The sequence below is a fragment of the Cheilinus undulatus genome, linkage group 4 (genome assembly GCF_018320785.1).
Source record: "Cheilinus undulatus linkage group 4, ASM1832078v1, whole genome shotgun sequence".
Classification (NCBI taxonomy): Eukaryota; Metazoa; Chordata; class Actinopteri; order Labriformes; family Labridae; genus Cheilinus; species Cheilinus undulatus.
The window spans coordinates 36,778,500-36,798,960 of record NC_054868.1 but is presented as its reverse complement, the minus strand read 5'-3'; the positions used below and the strand labels follow the sequence as shown (position 1 = coordinate 36,798,960).

Below are 20,461 nucleotides of genomic sequence, written 5' to 3'. Positions count from 1 at the left end.
GTAATATTGGCAGATATCTTCATAACTGCTAGTGCTAATAGTTAACTTTCTAAGGTAATATCTGCTGATACTGCTGATACTAATCATGCTATTTGTAACATGCATCTCAAGATTTTCAGACAGGTGTTTCGTCTCTATACTCGTAAACCCCCACCGCAATTTTTTTGACCACCTGACTTTGGAAAACATGAATAGACCTAATGATCAACACAAGCGTCTTTACAAGTTCTTTTCTTAATAAAAAAGGCACACAAGTGAAAAAGCTGGGACTTAAATAGGATTTTCTGATTAAGAACCTGAAAATCAAAACCTGACAAGTCTTTTGAAGACTGATTATGGTGTAAATTATGTATGTTTCTGATTTATTTTCTTAAAGGTCTTACATGTTCATGGATCTATAAGTTCTGTGATTCTCTCAGTAGTGTTTTCCAATAAACAAAGGCCACTAAACTGACTACTGTGATCTCACAAGTTAATCTTTATTGTACCAAAGTTGCTGTAGTCCATTTTTTTTGTAAATTTAGGCACAGCCATTTCATTATTCACACTAAGCAGACTTCTTTGTAGCCATACTGACTAAAAAAATTTTGTCCTACACAAGCTTAATCCCTCTCTTAATGATTGTGTTCAACTCTTGTTTGTGTAGGAATGTCGAGGCATCACCCTGGACCAGACATGCCCAACTTCTACTCCCTGTCTCCTGGAGGAGTCGGCCAGATTACCCCACCTCTGGGATGGTGAGTCTCAAACAAACGAAAACAAAAGCATGCACAGTTGATTTATGTAAACCAGGAGCAGTCTCTGCTGTCTCTTCAGATCAGACACTCTCTGACACTCACTCACTTTGTGTGCTGAGCAGAGGACCGCAGGCCTGCAGCAGCAGGAGCACAGGGGAGGTCTGCCTCTGGCTCTTCCTGTTGCACTGCTGTGGCTTCAGCCGCACCGCTCCTCTGTGTGCCCAGCACATGTCAAACACATCACCACATACGTGCCCCTGCATAACCATATGGCTGCTTATCCTTCATCAAAACTCTCTGGAAGCACTTGAGATTTACTTCATTTCACAAGACACAGTTTCAGTGACTATGAAGCTTTTGTTCCTTCTTTAAAATGCTTTTTTTTTTGCTTCCATCCATTATGTTTTTTTGTCTTTTTCTGAATGTATCTTAACCTCTGTCTGTCTTCTCCTTACCCGTCTCTCTCTGTCAGTGTGATGTTAGTAAAGAGACAAAAACGGGATAAAGCCGGGTGTACAATCAGACGGCAGTTGAAGCCCAGATAGTCTCCTTCTGCCGTCCTCCTCATAAACTTTTAAACCTCGACGACTACAATTCAATTTTAGAATGCTTTTTCCAATTTAAGGACCTTTTCACCTGATGAATTTCTGTTTTCTAACAATCCATGTCCTAGTTGGTACTCAAAGACAAAGATCGTGTTTGCGTTACTGAGCAGTTCTGCTGTTTGATGCTCTGCTGTCACCCCATGATGAACACAGAAAAAAAACAGAAGGCATTTGATTTCAAATGCAACCACAGCCAGCATGATGAAGTGAGTGCTGAAATAAAAAGAAATGAAGCACAATGGAAAAAAGGGGGGGGGTCAGGCATTACGGACCCACTAATGGACTGATGACAAGAAACAAACTTTTCTATTTATCATTACAGAAGAAAGTATTTGAAGTTTTGACCAGACGGGGGAGGCGTAAAGATTCCCTCATGTTCAGCAGAAATATAGTCCATCGGAGGATGCTAACGATGAGTTTCTGTCTTATCTGGATTGTTATTTATCTGCAGTGACACACACAAAGGCACAAATCTTGGGAACATTAAGTTCCTGACTTTATGAGTTATTAAAGGTACATGGATCTTCTGGAGCACAGAAACATGATGACATACCTTGTAATTGTAGAAACCAGTGATACCTTTCTTTAAAAATGTAATCCTTTTATATGAAGCAATATCTCTGTTATCCATTGTGAGTTTATAAGGTTATATCAGATTAAAGAAAAATACCAAACCTGTCTCCAGCTGTGGATGTAAGAAGTTTTTTTTCTTATTTCTTAGCTTGGTTGTCATTACAGATCCAGCTTATATTCATTCACTTTTCATGTGTTCTTGTTTATTGTGTACAGCAGGATATTATTATGATATTATTTACTGCTGTCTGTCAGCCAAATTTCCCCTCTGGGACTTTAAAGCTTTACTCTGCTGCTCTTCTCTGCTCTAATATATCAGGCTGATGGAATCTGTGAATGTACGATAACTACAGGGACTTTACCTTCTTAGCATTGTCTTTTCCAGATACATCTGTCTCTCAGGGTGGATGTTTTGGTCTCATTCATTCACGTTTTTCAGTTTCCCTCTTATTTAGATCACACAAATTTTTTTCTGCTGCCATCCTTTTTCATGTCTTTAATCAATGAAACTTTCATTTTATCGCAGGTTCTCACACCACATGGTGCCCGGCCCCCCAGGTCCCCATGCTACAGGGATCCCCCACCCGGCCATTGTCAACCCGCAGGTCAAACACGAGCCGCTGCATGAAACAGACATCATGCACATGTGAGTCCTGTTGAATACAGAAAACCATTAAAAACACATTCAAAACTCCAGCCTCTCCTCCTCTTTCTATCAGCACTTTCCTGAGACGACACACTTCCAGGTATTTGCACCTCTACAGCAGGACAAACTCCCTGTCAGAGCCTTGTTCTTATTCCCTTGATGTGAGCAGATAAGCAGTGAGGGCCCGTGCTCAGCTGATAACAGGCCTCAGCTTCACTCGGCCTCAGGGATCACAACACACTTAGCCAGCAACAGATACAGGTCCTAGATTAGTGCAAGGATGAACTCAGTTCACATCCCCAGTGTGCGCAGTGGGAAGTGCTGTGAGCGCCCTGAAGTGGTTATCACTGATATTTCCATTATTCATGGCCAGCCCAGCTCCAAGACTGTACCAGCATCAAAAAGGTTATTAGAAAGTGAGTCAGGAGAGAGAGCAGAGCAGAGCCGCGTTTGGTTTTAAACGTTTGCTGATGTGGAGGAGAAGGTTTGGTTGCCATTACTGGTGAAGTAATCTCTCCGCATGAAGGGCTGCAACTATGCAACTGCACATGATTAAAGAGGCCGGGGCCCATGGCGTGGTAACCCCTCTCACGCTGACTCCCCATTGGCTGAGAGTGAACCAGAACCTTGCTGTTTTTGTCGCCGTTGTGGCACCATGCTCTCATTTCAGTTTCTCCTTATTTACCTCCATCCTTGTCGTATTTTTTAAATTCTTTTCAGGAAACCCCAGCACGAACAGAGAAAGGAGCAGGAGCCCAAAAGACCGCACATCAAGAAGCCACTAAACGCCTTCATGCTCTACATGAAAGAGATGCGTGCCAACGTGGTCGCCGAGTGCACACTGAAGGAGAGCGCCGCCATCAATCAGATCCTGGGACGGAGGGTAGGTCACAGCAGTCTCATTCGCTCTGTGGCTATAGTTTATCTGTTAATTTAGAAAAATCACCAAGAGATCACAGTTCAAGCTGTGGCTGTAACGCGGCAGCAGGGACTGCCTTCCCTCAGCCCAATTAGCTTAAAAAGTACAAAGATTCCTCCCTGTATTAACACACTGTCTTTTATGAACTAGCTGTGATTATTTCTATAATGATTGCCCCAGCCAATTACTCCCCTCTCAGCTGCACAGATCCAGGCTGCCTATCTAACTGACATTTAATCAAATTGGCTTTAATAAAACATGCCTGGATAATGGCACGGTTGGAAATGACAAAATTTGTTCCTTTTGAGGATTGGGAAAAGAGTGGAACCACATAGCCATGTTAAAAGTCTTAACGAATAGACCCAGTGGTTGAGGCAGCCAGCCACAGCAAAGCCCGGCTTGTGGCCTGTGTAGCGTAATTGCTCACTGACATAGCTTGAATAAAAAGGGCTGCTAAATTGGAACCAGTGTTTTGATATGAAATCAAAGTTTTTTTCCCTTCTAGTCCCCCCTCTCTCTCTCTCTCTCTCCGACTCTGTATGTTAATCTCTTCATCATGTGTCCCCCCTTCTGCTTTGTCTCTTTTATCCGCCAGTTTGTTCTTTTTTGCACCGAACATTTGAAAGTTAAAAAGCTGATTTTTTTTTTTTCAGTTTTACCAAAACACTAGCACACTTCTCTATGCAGGGAACATGCACGTGCATGCAAGTAATTGACTGTATGCTATTTTTTCCCCCCTTAATCTCCCTTTGTACTGAAACAGTGGCATGCTTTATCTCGGGAAGAGCAAGCTAAGTATTATGAGTTAGCCCGCAAGGAACGGCAGCTCCACATGCAGCTCTACCCAGGCTGGTCTGCTCGTGACAACTATGTAAGTATCAACAGAACAGATTGGAAGAGGTGCGCCTGTGTGTGAGTGTTGATATGATATTGTTTGTGTCAGCATTGCATGACTAGTTCTTTAAATGGCACACAAAAAGGAGGCATTAATTCACACTAGTCAGCCTCATGCTAATGGGTCCATTTACAGATCCATTGTTTCTGCCTTATGTGTAATTCATACATTATGCTAGAGTGGATCGTACCATCATGGACATTATTATTACCACAGTAAAACTGCCTGGTGATGGTTTGGCTGCTCTTTGATGTTTCATATCAGCATGGATGTAAAAAGCAGCTATTAGACTGGGTTTAGGATGCTGTATCCTGGCTACAGGGTCTAGAAGCAGCACCTTTTGCTCCTCTGGAAGCTTCAGCTTGATTTAAGATGTTGTTTTGTGTGTTTGTTTAGAAGTTTTGTCTCTTGTTTTTTGTGGTGTGTATGAATTTGTGAGAAAGAGCACCAGCCTTTTATCAAAAGTGTGGCTCCAGCACTCACATTCACTCCACCACCAATGTGCTTTGTGGTGTTTATCTGCCTCCCCTCGGACACTGACGGCATCCCTCCTCCTTCTGCCTCCGCTGCTCCATTGCTAACACGCCTCGCTGAGAGGGGGAAGACAGGAAATTACAGCAGCAGCTAGTGACAGTTAGCCCAGATCCGTTTAATTTCCAGCTTTTTTTTTGTGTGTACAAACATATCTGAGGGGCTGGGAAGAAAAAAGTAAAGGTAATACTTTCTACTTGGCACACTACAGAGATAAAACGAGCTGATATTCTAAAGGCGAAGTGAATTTTGTCTCTGTATTTGACTCCTCCTACAAACAAACTCCTCAGCTGCTGCACATCATGTCAGGAAACACCCAAAAATAGTCATCACACTGGCATGGAGAGCATGTAGCATTCATAGTTTTTGCTGCGTGCCCCCCTCCCTCCCCTCTCTCATCCTTTCTCTCACCCACTCTCACTTAGTCTCTCTTCTCCCCTGTCTGCCGCAGCAGTAGAAGGCAGATTAGCTCATGAATAAGTGGATTAGCAGACTTTGCAGCAGGAAACCAAAGTGCTGCTCATATTTGACTAGGACGACTCGGCGCTGCTATCTATACCTATAGTCTCCCCCCTGGGGATTTAGCATAAGCTATAAATCCTTACACACTCCCACCACCTCGCTGGAAGAAGAGTGGTGCTCTTCACACTCATCCAGCTAGACTAGCCTAATTACAGTGAGCATTTTTAATTGCACTTTATGTTAATATTTGTCATTAGAGGGACTTCAAAGGCAGCACAAATGTGACACAGAGGGGTCACATCAGCAGGACGAGCTACCTCTGTACTGTTAGCATGCTCCCCACTCCAAACAGGCCTAAAATGATAAAAAAGAAAGTCTCTCTAAGCAGCTGAAAGCAGGTAGAGCACACTCAAACTTGAGCTGCTCTGTCCCTCTCAGCGCGGCTGTTTGCGATGGGAGTCCGGAGACCGAGGGATGCTGGTTGGATGCCCAGCAGGGGATGAGTGAACATGGCAGTAGGCAGCAGGATACCAGAGTGGTCTAGTGAGCGTGAGTGCTGGAGCCACACTTTATGTGTTCCTCTGTATATTTTTTAGGGAAAGAAGAAGAAGCGGAAGAGGGAGAAGATGCAGGAATCTTCCCAGGGTAAGAAACATTCCCTCCTGTTTTCCTTTTGTCTGTTAAATCTTGAAATTGTGAGTTGTGCCATCTTTCCATACCATCATTTTTTACAGCATACTAACATTTTTTTCACTAATGCAAACACTGTAAAGCTTAAAATAACGACAGATTTCCCACAAGGCCTTGACAAACTCACATAGGTACACAAATCTGCTATTTTTCACTCTTGCTTCAGTAGGCTGGCTTGATTTTGAGCAGGCAGCTTCCTGCTTTCCTCAGTTAACTCTTTATTTGTGCACATCCCTCCATCTGTTTGTCCCTTCTCTACACCTACTTTGGGATTAGTCTGTCCATTCTTTATGACTACTTACCGATTCTGAGCTTTGCACTATTTGTTTGCCTGCTGCACTACAGTATGTCTTTTTGCTGACCTTGTTTAGCTGCGCTTCTGATCCTCCTCTCAGCACTGCAACTCTAATCCATTGAGAATTACATCCTAAAGTAGAATGTCAATATTTTTATTATTTCTTTAGTCCGTACGGTAAAGATCTATGCCGTCCAGATGCCTGCAAAATTGTTAAAAAAGATGCAATCTTCTGCAGGTACAGGCCAGAGAATGAAAACGGCGTACATCTGAGACAATGGTAAGACAAACCCCCTCTATCCGCCTCCCCCTGTGTGATTAGTTCAGTACATGTCAAGGCTTCTTTAAACACTGACTTGAGTGTATGTTCTCACAGACTAATCCTAAAAAGGTCCACCCTAACCTCGCCATAGTCATTGTGTCGATGGTGTTGTGGCCTGAAGAGGGATTGTGCTTTGTGTGTGAAGTTTGCTCAGTGGCCTCAATAGTCACTGGAGTTTCTGTGTGTCTTTTGTGTGTGTGGGTGTGTTGGTGTGTGTGTGTGTGTGTGTGTGTTTGCTGAAATTTAATGTTTTTGTGTTAGCCGGAAGAAAGGCTCAGATGTTTTCCAGGAATTTGTTGTCTTTGTACATAATGAATATAAAAACGCCCCAATAAAATCAGTAAAATATCGCCTAATAAATCAGAATTCTCATTCTCTTAATGTCCTCTAAACATCCAAATAATCCAGCTGAAAATGGTTTTACAAGCCCACAACCTTTCCTTTTACTGCTAGTAGAGGCTAGGATGTCAGCTCAGACCCATATGGACTACATATGTTGTCTGTCTCTGCATCTCTGTGCAGCAGAGCAGGATTCAGCAGGAACTTAATGAGATGCTATACCTTAATAAGATTTCACGCTATCTGGGGTTTCAGGGTGTCTATAATGCCTTCATAACAAAGGCACTCTGCAGTCGTTTTTTTCCGTGTGACTGACATGTGGAGATATATTGATTCAGATGATGTGTCGAACCCTCACCTGTCTGTTTTTTATTGTCAAAAAAGGATTAACTCTCCCAATGTGAGGCAAAGCTAACTCCTTTCCCCCAGTCTCTCTGGATCTTGCCCCCTCTCTCTCCTCTTCCTCTCCCTCCCTTAGAGTCTGGCAGCATCCTGTTGTTCTGCTCCCCCCTCGGCAGCAGAAAAAGCCAGGCAGATGTGACAAATCTGGCCTTGCGTCGAAATCTACCCCAAACCAGACAAAGGTTTTCCACTTGATCGATTCCTGACCCAGTGGCTCTCTCTGAACCCAAAATTGGGCTTTTCTTTTCTTTATTTTTTTTCCTCTAAATTCTCGCCACAGCCGGTTTTCAAAGCTCAGAGAGAACGGGCGCTAAAAAGCACTTTATCTCTGATCCAATAATTAGCAGCGCCTAGCCGCAGCGGGATGGACACCCTTGCTGATTCTCAGTGACAGCCTTAAACTAATATGCATAATACCAAGGATACTGCCACAACTCCCGGAGCCCTCAATTTATGCAGATCCCAAAGAGCTGGATTGAGGTTAGCTTGGTGTAGACGCCAAAAAACATCTTTAAATGAACTCGTTTGTCTATTTCTTTTCATCTGCAGTAGCCTCTACCCCATCTGTGTCTCATCTACACCAAACATCTGAAGGGAAGTTTGCTAATGAGTTAAATATGAAGACACAATTTAAACACCTTCTTGTACAAGAGTGGTGGCATGATGCAAAATATACAGCATGAAAAAGTGAAGCTCTTCACTTTAAGTAGAGAGGAAAATTTACTTAATATAATAATAGCAGTTTATGACTTTCGTTTTTCTGCCTACCAGGAGTTGAGGAGTCATGTTTTATGGCTCAACGTCGCTTCTCTTTGTTATCTTTAGCATGTCAAACACTGGGCCGCCACACAGCTGGCTCTAACCACACTGCTGCAGCTCTTTGACAGTTCTGACAATGAAAAATTAGGCGTTTTGTCTCCTCTTGTTTTGTCTGTTATACTCCATCGTCCCCTTTCTATTTTGTTTCTCCCTTTCTTGCTTCCTGTTGGTCTTTCTGTCTGACTAAGCCTGCTGATTCACAGCCTTTGGAGATAGTTATCTGGCTGAGACACATACGTGCCCTCAAGGCTTATTTCCAATTTCAGCCACTGCCTTTATATTAAAGGGGGGGGGGGGCACTCTTACTTAACAAAGATGGTCTTTTATAAATCTGACCTGCTAGAGCCTTGGAGTTGCACACACTCGCAAACTGCCATAAAACTGCTCGAGTCAACTTCTTCAGCCTCCTAAGAGGGCACTGCCTTGTACACATGAATCATGTATATCTCTTGTTTTTAAAGATTTTGCTTGACTCATATAAAAACCTGGTTCCGAGGGTCATTTCTAACCTCCTGCCCTGGTCCAAGAACATGAAAGAAAGTGTTGTTGAAGCTGCAGCTTTGGTGGCTACTCTCTCTCTCTCTCTCTCCTCTGCCCCAGCTCTGCTCCCTCTGATGTGTGCAGCCAGAAGTCAGCTGTCAGAAGACTTTGATGAGGAAGGAGGGTGTGAGTGTGTTGGGGGGAAGGGAAGGGTAAGAAAAGGGCCAGAAAGAAAATCCCTCATTCTCTTGAGTTCTTGACTTTACCCAATCTCACTCGACTGCCACTCATCCTTCAGTCTCCATCCCCTCATTTTGATCCCATTCCTCTCTGTGTCTCTCTTTTTTTATTTGTTGCCTCTCATCTTCCCTCTCTCAGACCCTCATAGCTCACATTTGTCTCACACACACACATCCGAACAGTCAGCCACACACTCTGGCTGCAATTAGGCAAGATTCAGCGTCTGCCTCTATTTCCCGAGTCATTTCAATTTGGCACCAAGCCTCCAGGCCACCGTGGCGCAGCCCAGTGCCTCCACACCCTCCACGCCTTATTAGTGACCTGGGATAATTGGGGAAGGAATCCCAATCTTCCCCAAAAAAAGAAGAAGAAAAAAATGACTCTGGGTCTCGCTCTGAGCAAGTGCACAGGAGATGAGAGGATGTTTTTAAAGCTGTATTTCTTCAGAGAAAGAAAATAGGAAGGGGGAGACTTGGGCTTAAATCAGAGCGACGCCCCAGCTAATGTTTCTGTGGGTTAGGAAGTAGAGTCGGAAATGTTCACCCTAAACAGTCCTCCCTTTCTCTCACTCTCCTGACCTTGACAAAGCCTGCTCTGTCAGGAAAAAATGACCTTCTCAGCACTTAGCATGAGTAGGGTTAAACATGTCAAAGTTGATGTAATTTAAGTGTGTGGTTTTAACTCGCAAGTCTTTCCTCCTGGCTTGGCTGCCATATTTGACTCTCTAAACGAAAAAAACATGTTAAAATGAGGGTACAACCCCCTTAAAGTTCTTTGTTTACATGTGAGCACATGCAGCTATAGCTCCCATTGTTTAGACTGGGGCTTGAAACCTGTTTTGATTGAGTCACGGGCCTATTGTGTTGTGGTTTGGCCAGCTGCGGTAACAGTATGAGGGTCCAGTCTGTTGGATTTTTGTGATGTCTTCTCTACTTCCTCTCTCACTCTCTCCCCGTGCGGCTCCTTGGGGCGTTGCGGTTCTCTTTCGGAAGAGACCTCATAAAACGCTCCCCTCGTGAGATTCTTATCTGTGAATGAATTAAAGGCCTCCAGGTAAAGCAGGGGGCACAGACGGGAAGAGGGGGGACCGCTTGGGTAGAGGAAGCAATGTTTATTTTTATTTCACTCAAGTCAAGTCTGGCTATTGTGAAAAGAGGGAAAACCTCACCCACAGCTCCTTCTTCTTCCTCTTTCACTCATTTTCTCCTCCTTTTCCTCTCCTCTCCTGTCCTGGCGGAGAATATGAGTGGCGGTGGAGGCCCTTTGAAGCGAGACCACAGCAGAGGGAGCAGTCATTGTGCCGGCTCTTTGAATCTCGCTCTAACTCCCCCCTTCCCTTCCTCCCTCCCGACACCCCCTGGCCTGCAGCAGCTCAGACTGAGCAGCGCGGGGGCACACGGCCAGACTTCAGCTGCCCGGGCCCCCAGCGATGCCGCCTCAGATGTGGGCAACACCTCCTGCAACATCTCCCCCTTTTCCTCTCACACCCCTCTTGTTCTCCCCCAGTCTCACCCACGCATGCCTGAGGTTTTTGGGTCTTGGCGACCCCCCCCCCCTCCTTTTCCCCCTTTTGACCACAATCAGACCCCACCCTTCCCTTCTCTTCACCATTTAACACAAACACCATCTCCCCTCTTTTTTTTTTTTTTTGGGTTCCAGCCCATTCTGACTGACTTGTTAGCTTCTGATAGCCCCTCTGGAAAAGTCTCTCTCTCCCCTGGGCCCGCCTTTTGATTGGAGGTTAAAAATTTCAAAGCTTTTTTAAAAGGGGCGATTTCTTTTATGTTGAATGTCTCAGAGCTGAAAAAAGTGCTGACAGTGCAGAGCATTTAGTTTCAAACATTGCTTTGTCTTCCAGGTGCTGTTTTTTTATTAGCCTGCTGTTTTATTTTTCCCTCGTGTCTTTAAGAGCAGCTCTGATGTAGACGTGTAGAGAGGCGGCTCCTTTGAAAAGGTGTCGCTAACGCCAGCTGTGTGAACCAGGCCAAGGTCAACACCAAGAAATGCCACCACACCAGACGTTAATTTAAATGTGTGGACGATAGCTTTCTACAGCTCACAAGTCTGTTTTGGCCGAGTGCACTCTGTGTGATTTCAATCTGATTCCATAAAAGTCATAGAGGAATGTCAGCTCACACTGTGCGACTGAGTTGTGTATGAAGCATGACCAATGCTCTCAATTTATGTGCTCTCGCTGTACGGTCCGATGGTTGGGCGCGATCTGAGTGCTCACACTGCATGAGTTAAATTGGGACAGACTGTGGCAAATGTCAATAAAGTTTCATTTAAAAAGTCCAGCAGACAAAGGTTGAAGTCACATTTAGATTGTTTGCAATCATGTTCATGGCTCTTTTATTCTCTATGTTCAAAACTCATATGGATAAGAGTCTGTATTTCTGCACGTTCTCTGACCTAACGCTGCAATACTACTGGTAACCTTGGCGGCAGTGCTGAGCAATGTTGCCAACAGAGGAAAATATTGCCTGGTTGTTGGCTCACCTTGGCACAGAGATGGACAACTAGGGCTGGCAGAGGAGGGGCAGAGCAGCAATGAAGGAGTTTGTTAGGTCTGCGTGAGAGAACCACCTCTGGTGGATTAGTTTTTTTTATCATTCAGCCAAACATAACATTTGTGTGTATGGACAGTGGCAATTATAGCATTTAAAACAGATCTATTTTCATACTCAAAGGGAGCATAATTGAGCCTTTAAAGATACTGACAGTTTGCATTGATGCAGTCAGGGAAAAAAGCCTTGTGCGAGTGTTTGCAGTTGACCAACCAAAAAAATCAAACATGCCAGAAATTCACTACATAGGAGCAGTGCAGCTGATCGGGCCCACAATCAGCTGTTGTTTCTCTTTACACTTCATGACAAACGACACAATCAAGCTTCAAAACCAGTCATATGACTCAATACCCAGGCCATAATTGGCTTAAAATTGCACAATGTACACCCACTTTTGGCCAGAATTGGACTAAACCAAGGATGATGTAACATGGGATTGCTACTAACCGTTTAAGGATCTCTGGCTAAAATGGCAGTGGTTTCATTGTTCAGCTAGTCTTAAGAGGCATAACTGTGACAGAGATGTTGGATCTGTTTCTTCCTGGAACAATAAGGTTTATCAGTGGTGTTTTTCTTCAATTATACAAAACATCCCTGGTTTTAGCTGCTTTTAAGACCATTGAGTTGATAGAACACAGCAGATAAACATCTACTCCTAACATCAGTTCATGCCTACATTATTTTCCAGTGGCCAATGCCTGTCAAAAGGGCATATGTTTGACAATTTCAATGTTAATCCGATGCATTGGTAAACCCTAGTCTTGCAAAGCTCATTAAGCTTTGCAAGATTGGTCTGTCTGATGACAGACATGTGGGCCTTTTCCATTACATTGAGAAGCTTGGCTCTATTTGGTTTGACTCAGCATGGCATCCAAGCACAGCAGGGGATTTGTTCTTCCACCATATCAATTTGAGGACGCATCTAGAGCCAATGATGCAGCACTGTGGGCTGATGATGCTAAATAGCTGAGCTTCATTAAGCATTGTTTTGTTGTGCCAGAAAGAGCACTGTTTGGTTTAGCTGTCCACTCAAATCATGCCTGTCCATGCCGTTGTCCCGAGGTATTTCAAAGTTTCGTCTGAGAGATGTCCCCAAATGATGACAAACTGCTGTGACGTCACTGCAGCGCGCTTGGAAGCAGGGTGGGGGCACTCTTGCTCCAGAGCAGGACCATTCTTGGTGTGGCTCGGCGCGGCCAAACTGGTGATGGAAAAGTAAATCGGCACGGCTTGGTTTGGTCAGACATGGCAAAAAAGGCATAGTGGAAAAGCCCCAATAGAATCTGGCCAATCCATCAGCCTTGTTAAGTTTCTCCTTTCATGCTACTAGTTAGCGACTGGTGTGATCTTCATGTGCATAATCACGCTGCCCAATAGATGTCCAGTAGCTTTGCAGGGATAAAACTGCCATCATAGCATGGGACAAATTGCTTTGTAAGCTGTCTAGGATGTGTTAAACACACTTCAATGGCATCCTTTTCACGTCTCCAAAAAACGACTCCTCCCTCCCGTCTAATGAGGAGACTCTCCCAATGTGAGGAACATGTGTGAAAGAACACGTTAGGTTGATTTCTACCCATATTTTTTTTTACATTTTCAAATGTGTATGTGTGAAAAAGGCTGCAGATTCTGATACATTTTTCTCTTCTTTCATTACTTTCTCTCTCTTCCTTCTCAGTCCCCCTCTCTCCTCTCTGCCATGGTAAAGTCTGCTCCTCAGCCTGAGCTGGAGACACCTCTCTCCACTTGGCTTATTTTTAGAGTAATTTGTCGGCGGTGTTTTCCTTTTTAATGGCACCAAAAGAAACCCCAGAGCTGTGTGTATGTGGAGAGAGAGAGAGAGAGAGAGAGAGAGAGACCGGAGCTGGGGAGGTGTGTGGGTGGGTGGGTGAGTCGGCGGGTTTGGAGGTTAGGGGGCTATAAGGCAGGCGGGCCCCAGCTGCGGGCGCTTTGATTTGGCCGGGGAGGTGAAAGCGGCGATTGAGACGCGAGGCTGTGCCAGTTATCTTAACCTCCCACACTTCAAAAGCCGGGGGAGAACTTGTCCGACTCCCTTTCCTCCCTCCGTCCTGTAGAGGGAAAGGAAAAGGGGGAGAGAAGAAGGAGAAGAAAAAGGGGAGACTAAACCTTCGCTAGCCCTCTGAACAGAGGAGCGTTTCATTTCCTGCAAAAAAGTCCAGCCGGCATTCCTGAGCACTAATGTAGAAAGGGAGGAGGTGAAGGGGGGAGGAGGGGTCAAGTTGCTCCTGAATCCCTGTGTTTGTGTCGGCTGGACCTTGTGAAGCGCTGGCCTGCTCCCCTTCTCTGCACCAACCTCTGCTGCTACCACCAAAACTCTTTCACTCACACAGGCACACACACCCATTGCCCACAGCCCCTCAGGCCTCTTCCCCGGGCAGGAAGGCCAGCGCTTTTCATGTCTGTGGTGGGGGGAAGGAAAAATGCTCCCCAGGAAACAGGGTGCAGAGCCGGGCGTGCGGGCCCGCTTTGAGATCCTGGGATGAAAAGAGCGAGGGCGGCGGAGGTAAATAAAAGCGACAGGGGCTCTCTCTCCTTTCAGTCTGTGCTCAGGGTCAGCTCTCCTCGGGGAAAGGTGGCCTCTGTCCCGTTCCCTTTTATCCACATGTGGTAAAGCACTCTGCAGGGTGTGTGTGTTAAGACTTTAGGATTGTTGAGATGCAGCTAGCAGCAGGGCTCAGCTGACTCCTCTCCTACAAAAACACACTCTTGGCTTTGCCACAAGGGAAAAGCAAACTAATACCGTTTCTTTTTCCCTTTTTCTCGTCTTCACAAAACATCCATCTTTTTTTTTTTTTTTTTTTTTTTTAGTCGCAGGAGGCATCCATCCACCTCTGTCTCTGCTTCTCCTCTCCACTTTGATCACAGATTCTATTTGATGCTGCTCGGGTCTAAAATAACCCTCGCCGGCTTGTCAATAACTGAAGCTAACTCTGTTATGTTAGCTCGAGCCCGGATCACGGGAGGTGAAAAAAAAAGGCGCTTTATTCTCAGCTTGACAAACAATTTTCCTGTCAGGGAAAGGGGCCAATTTCATGAAGTCCTGTGAAGTGGATGGAGCAGTCAGGTAGCATTTTTTACACCGCAGCTTCAATCTGCACCTGAGCCACTTTGGTTCAGATAATTTATCTAGCTGTAACCAAATGGGTCACTGCAGCGGTCGTCCTGTGTGGTGAACATTTCCTTGTCTTGTTTTCCCATCGCCCACCTGCGGCGGCAACCTAAATGTCAACCAGAAGCTCCACAATTGAGAGAGTGAGAGGAGGAGGAGTGAGTCAGTCAGGGGAGGGCAGAGGGAGAGAGCAGAGAGCTGCCAGCTGGGTCACGGCAACCCCCATGTTAGACCAGATCAAAGCTAGACCGGCCCACATCCTGTCGCTGGCCTATAACCCGTCTGTAGTTCAGAGACTTAGCTCCACACTCGAAGGCTCTGATTCAATCAGCCATGACGCCTCAAAACAGAAGAGCATGACAGACATTGTAGATGATAGGAATGTCAAAAATTAGATTCCTGGATACCTTTCAATACCACGTGTTTATAAATGATACAATCTCCATTACTGTGATGGCAGTAGTATTAAAAGACTGTATTATGAGACGGGGAGAGGACAAGAGAGAAGCAAATTCATGAAAAATCACAGGTACACTCTAGGACACTCTCTAAAATGTACTTTGGTAATGTAGAAAATGTGCAGAAAGTTGCGTGCAGTTATTCACAACTTTAAAAAGTATAACACTTTATACTAACAACTAACAATTTATATTAACACCAGACATGCCATAGGTAAAATTTACCAAAGGCTGTTTTAATTTTTGTCTAACCATGTTTTTTAAAAGTTTTCAAGTTGGTCAGTCTTTGACTTTTCCTAAAAGTCTGAACAATTTTTATACCGTTAGGTGCTACACAACATACATCCAAAATATAAAATAATGCTACTTTATACCTGAAACTGCCATGCAGGTCAAATTTACCTCATAAGAAAGCATTAAGACACCTTCAGTCCACTGCTGAACTGCCTAGTCAGAAGTCACCGACTAACCATCAACATGAGAAGTGTCAGAAGTGTTAGACACACTGAGCAAAAAAGAATCTGATGTTTGGGAAGTTTCAGGACCAGGTGATCGATCCTGGGATGGTTTTGGATGTGTCAGATCATCCAGCTGAGGGTAATCAGCTGTTCATTGCCTCTGCATCAGCTCTCTTTGAACATCTAAGCACTCTAATGATAGGAAATTTTATCTGCTGGCAGTTTTAGGTATAACGAGATCCCCCAACAGATTTAGTGTTAGCATTAACAGAGCATTAGGAAAGAATAAGTTAATACTTATCTCATCATCTATAAAGTATTTTTGTTTATAAAAATGACTTATAAGTCATTTATAAACACAATTGTAAATGCTTGATTGATGCATTAATAAAGCATTTGTAATCCTAGCCTTAAATGCACTGGCTTATTATGCATCAATAAAGCATTTATGATTGTGTTTATAAATTATGTAAAGTAGTTATTAATGCTTTATAGATGAGTTTACTTTTTACTAATGCCGTAACAAAAAATCAATAAAACATTAATATCTGCATTTATAATTTACATATATTTACTAATAGTGCTTTTAGATGATGAATGAAGCTTTAATAATGCTTTCCTATTGTTTACCTAATGCTTAATAGTAGGAATGTTATGGCATCAAAATCTCATGGTGTGATAATACCTCCGGTAACAAGTCCATAAAAAGGTGAAGTCTGCATTAATTAAACAACAATTGCACTTTGAATGTTACAATATGTCCAAAAAGGTTCTGTTTTTTTTTTTTTCTTTCGTGGCTCCAGTATGTTTACTAACCTTCTAACTCTGTCATTGTCCACCCTGAAAATAGCTGTAGGTCTTTGATGATATATATCACTCATACAATTTGTGATCTTCTGAGCCCTTGCTCTGCTGTGGGGAGGTGGGTTTGTGAACGCTTCCTTCAGAGTCTTTTGGGTTGGCCAGACTCCGCTTCTCGCATTTTTGTGAATCTTTTCAGGGTGATGATTTATCAAGTAGCTCTTAATGTCACTCATGTTCCCCATCAAGTGTGTCACCTCAGTCAGGCAGTGTCTGCATATTGCTTTTGATGCACCATCGCCTTTTCTCCATTGTCATTTCTTGACACAGAGAAAACAAAATGCTTCCAGGGGTCAGATTTAAATGTTGCTGGAGCCACAGTCTCACTCGGTTTTTCATTGCCACTCATAGCATCCACCATTTTTGTTAGAGCAAGCCAGCGAGTGGAGGGCAAAGGAAGATGGGTACTTCCCTTCATACTGCTCGCCTAGAAACACTACACATTTTGCCCTGAAGTCCTATTGTTTGAAACATCACATGTCCAAGATGGTATTGAGACACTTCTGTCACTGCAATACTGCAGAATTAACGATAACGTTACATCTCTATTTGGTAGTGTGCAGTAATTATCAAGTGTTTATTATAAAGATCCCAATATTGGACGCTTAGGCAAGTGATTTCAAACTGAGGGACCTGAATGCTTGCAGGAACTTGGAGCCAAGAGGAGAGGAAGGTGGTGGAAAAATAAAAATCATCAACTAATAACATTATTTTGTGACTAGGGATGCATCAGTTCAACATCAGCGCTTTTGACAAACGTTGGCAATCTGCAGTTTGTCCTGTTTCTGAACTGTTTTTATGGCCAAACATGAGAGAAAATGTTGGCATAGTGGGAGTATTACACCAGAATAAGTCATTTTAAAGGCCATTGGTACAGGCCATCAGCTAGATTATTACTTTCACATCGGTATCAGCATGGGTCCTGATTTTTTCAATCGCTGCATCTCTATTTTTCACAATTCATGCATAGATGTTATTTACCACCACTGCACTTTCATTCAACATAACATACCCCCTTAGCCAATCAGAATCAAGCAGTCAGGGCGCAGATTGCCTAGTGGTTAGTTCGCACCCCTTGTACGTGGGCGGTCTGTGTTCAAGTCCGGCTTGTGGCTCCTTCACCGCATGTCATTCCCCACTCTCCATCCCTGTTTCCAGCTCTTTCTATTGTCCTGTCTCTCCAATAAAGGCAAAAAATAAATAAATAAATATATCTTAATAAAAAGAATCAAGCAGTTGCTGTACCCCTGAAAATCTACTACACATTCCCCCTAACAACTCAGCTGCAAAAGAGCACCAACCACAGAATAGCATCAAAAGCCAGACTATGTGAGCCTGCGGACATAAAGTATGGCTTTGCTGCAACAAGTAAGAATGACCTTTATGTGACACTGAAAATAATAAATGAATGATGAGAGAGATCAATTCTAAACTAAAGCTTCCATGCCATTGTTACGTATGTAAAAGAATATAAGAAATGTAGCTAAAGCCGGGTCTCTGCTCAAGACTAATGCTATTTGAGGGTCTCTGACATGAAGTTTAAGAACCCCAGGCGTCATAGTATCATCATGGTTTGATTTTTACTGGTATCACATTGAAGTTTAATATTACGGTTTTGTGACAAGGCTAGCCGATGTAGTAACAGAGTTATTTATCTTTCCTTAAGTGAGGAGGCATGCCTGCATGGTGAGACACTTCACAGTCATTGTGAGTCATCCTGATGCGTCTGGTTTTGGTTAGCGTGACGTGAATGTGACTGGTGTTTTGGTGTGGCTTACTGATGTGTTTCTAATTTTTTCCTCCCTGATGATAGAAAGCAGCTTTTTTCTTTGTATACAGATGCAGTTACTTCATTCTCCGTGTGGTCGACTGATCTTTTCTTTTGTTTCTTTCTTTCTTTTTCCTCTTTCTCTCCCCCAATCAGGAGGAAAACGTAGCAGCTTCTCCACATGCAAAGCGAAGGCAGCAGCTACGGGCCCTCTGCTCGAGATGGAGGCCTGTTAAAGATTCCATGAAGACCCTTAAAAGTCCAAACTCAAGCCTCCAGATCTCAGAGGACCCACCCCCAACCTGACCCCACCTAACCCTACTCCCATTCCTCCAACACCACCACCACCACCAGAATCACTGTTTCCCCCTCCTGCTGTAAAGACACTGAACTGAAGACAATCATGATTAAGTAGGAGCACCCTCACACGACCACGTCCTCTCACCGAGAAATCACTAAACCGCAATTAAACATCAGAATTTTGTCCTTTTCACTATCAGCTTTACCGCAATCCAAGGCACTGCACTGAAAACAGCAGCAATTTTTAAATGTGCGCACAAACTGCACCACCCAAACACCTCTTTCTACGTTTATTGTAATTTATTTGTCACTTGGTTCGTTTGTACAGTTCATCAGGCCGACATTCACTTCCTCTACACCTTTTCCCCCTCCCTCTTTTTCTCTCTTCCTGGATTTTTTGAGACCATTTGGGTTTCTCGCCCGACTGACCGACCAAACACCTCTTTTTAGACTGCACTAAAGGAAGACAGAGGGATCTCATCTTGTCTAAAAAAAAAGAAAAAGAAACACGTCCTAAAGACGCCATTTTTTGAGTTTGTCGCTGACCAGTTGGTGCAAAAAAGGATCAACGTTTTATTTTGTGTTTCATTTCAAACTGATTTTATTTTGAATGCTTTTTTGTATCTTGAATCCTTGTTTTAATTCTTCGGTGTATATTTTAGTGATTTTTTTATTTTAAATATTGTTTTTTTTTTTTTATATAGTGGTTGTATATGAAAATAAGCTTTGGACACAGGAAAGCCATTTTTCTTGTTGAAGCGTCTTGCAGAAAATTGAAACTTAAGGCTTCTTTTGATAACTATTTGTAACAAATAGTGACCTCGAGTCTTGCTCAGATGTAAAATAATGCTCAGTATGTGTACTTTTTAAAAAACTGTCAGGATATGTCAATTTTCTTGGTATTTTTGCAGGCAACATTAGGACAAAGGCGAGAGTGATAGCTCAGAGGCCTATATTTTATTGTTCTAAAACATGACAAATGAAGCAGATATATATATTTACCCCAGCACTTGGCAGTCTTTCTTTTATTGCAATGGACCTTTTTGTCTTTTCTCTCTGGTAGCTGATAGTGTGGTCTTTAGCCATGTTGTTTATTCCATGCAAGCATCTCTGTAACATTTTGATTTAATGCTCTATTTTAGTATTACTTGATGAATTCCTTTTTTTTAATTATCATATTTCAGGTCACTGTCATCTTGGTTTAGCAATTTGCTTCCCAAGTGGTCATATTTGAACTGTTTCAACATGTTTTGTTTTGTTTTTTTTGTAAGAAAAATAAAAAGGCACCATTGGCTCATTTGATCCCTTGTGTTGTGGAAATACCAGAGCTCCAAGTGCCAGACTAACTGTCTGTCATCATTTAAAAGGACAATAACGGTGTAAAGAAGGTAAAGCATATTGTTTTAGTCCTTGTGGAAACTTGAAACAAGTCTTTAAACCCTGACAATTAAAACTCCAAAAGCACAGAACGCTTAGGGCTACATTTATACAGTATTGTTGTGATTATAATGAGAAAAAAGCTTTCATCAGAACCTTTAAAAGTGGGTAAAAAACTGATTTTAAGGGTGAGACTTATCCGTCTCAGTATAAAAAAACTGACTTAAGGTTTAATAAACACACGCATGGTAACAATTGAATAGTTTGAGGTAAAAACAGCATTTTTGATTAAAGAGCCAAGATCAAAGGGAAGCTCTATTTATAGTCCAATCTGAAATGTGCCTCTGGAACTTATTTATTACAAGTAAAACAGCGCCACCTTCTGTTTGTCATGGGGAAACAGACATTTAAAGAGAGAACAAAATAAAACACTCCTACAGTGTAACATTTATGTGGTATGGCTATTAAAAATCAAGTCTAATGTTGTACACAATTTTGTTGAACATGGACATTTTTCAGTAAATATACTTCCCTTCTGCATCCACATGCCACTGCACTCAGGTCTTCCACTGATCAAAGCAGTGCAG

The 20,461-nt window shown here is 43.1% G+C and overlaps 1 protein-coding gene across 3 annotated transcripts in view; it reads left to right on the top strand.

Annotated features, from left to right (window-relative positions):
• lef1 (lymphoid enhancer-binding factor 1) overlaps window positions 1-19,789 on the top strand; it is a 58,069-nt gene extending 38,280 nt beyond the window's left edge. Inside the window, exons 5-11 of one of the 3 annotated variants that reach the window (XM_041785972.1) lie at window positions 647-737; window positions 2,442-2,561; window positions 3,282-3,444; window positions 4,244-4,351; window positions 5,974-6,013; window positions 6,592-6,633; window positions 18,354-19,789. In XM_041785972.1, the coding sequence (XP_041641906.1) occupies window positions 647-737; window positions 2,442-2,561; window positions 3,282-3,444; window positions 4,244-4,351; window positions 5,974-6,013; window positions 6,592-6,626 (557 nt within the window). In that variant the 3' untranslated portion in view covers window positions 6,627-6,633; window positions 18,354-19,789. Of the gene's footprint in view, window positions 1-646; window positions 738-2,441; window positions 2,562-3,281; window positions 3,445-4,243; window positions 4,352-5,964; window positions 6,014-6,591; window positions 6,634-18,353 lie in introns of all 3 variants that reach the window. The other 2 variants (XM_041785971.1, XM_041785970.1) reach the window with 2 other exon arrangements.
• Window positions 19,790-20,461: the final 672 nt, after the last annotated feature.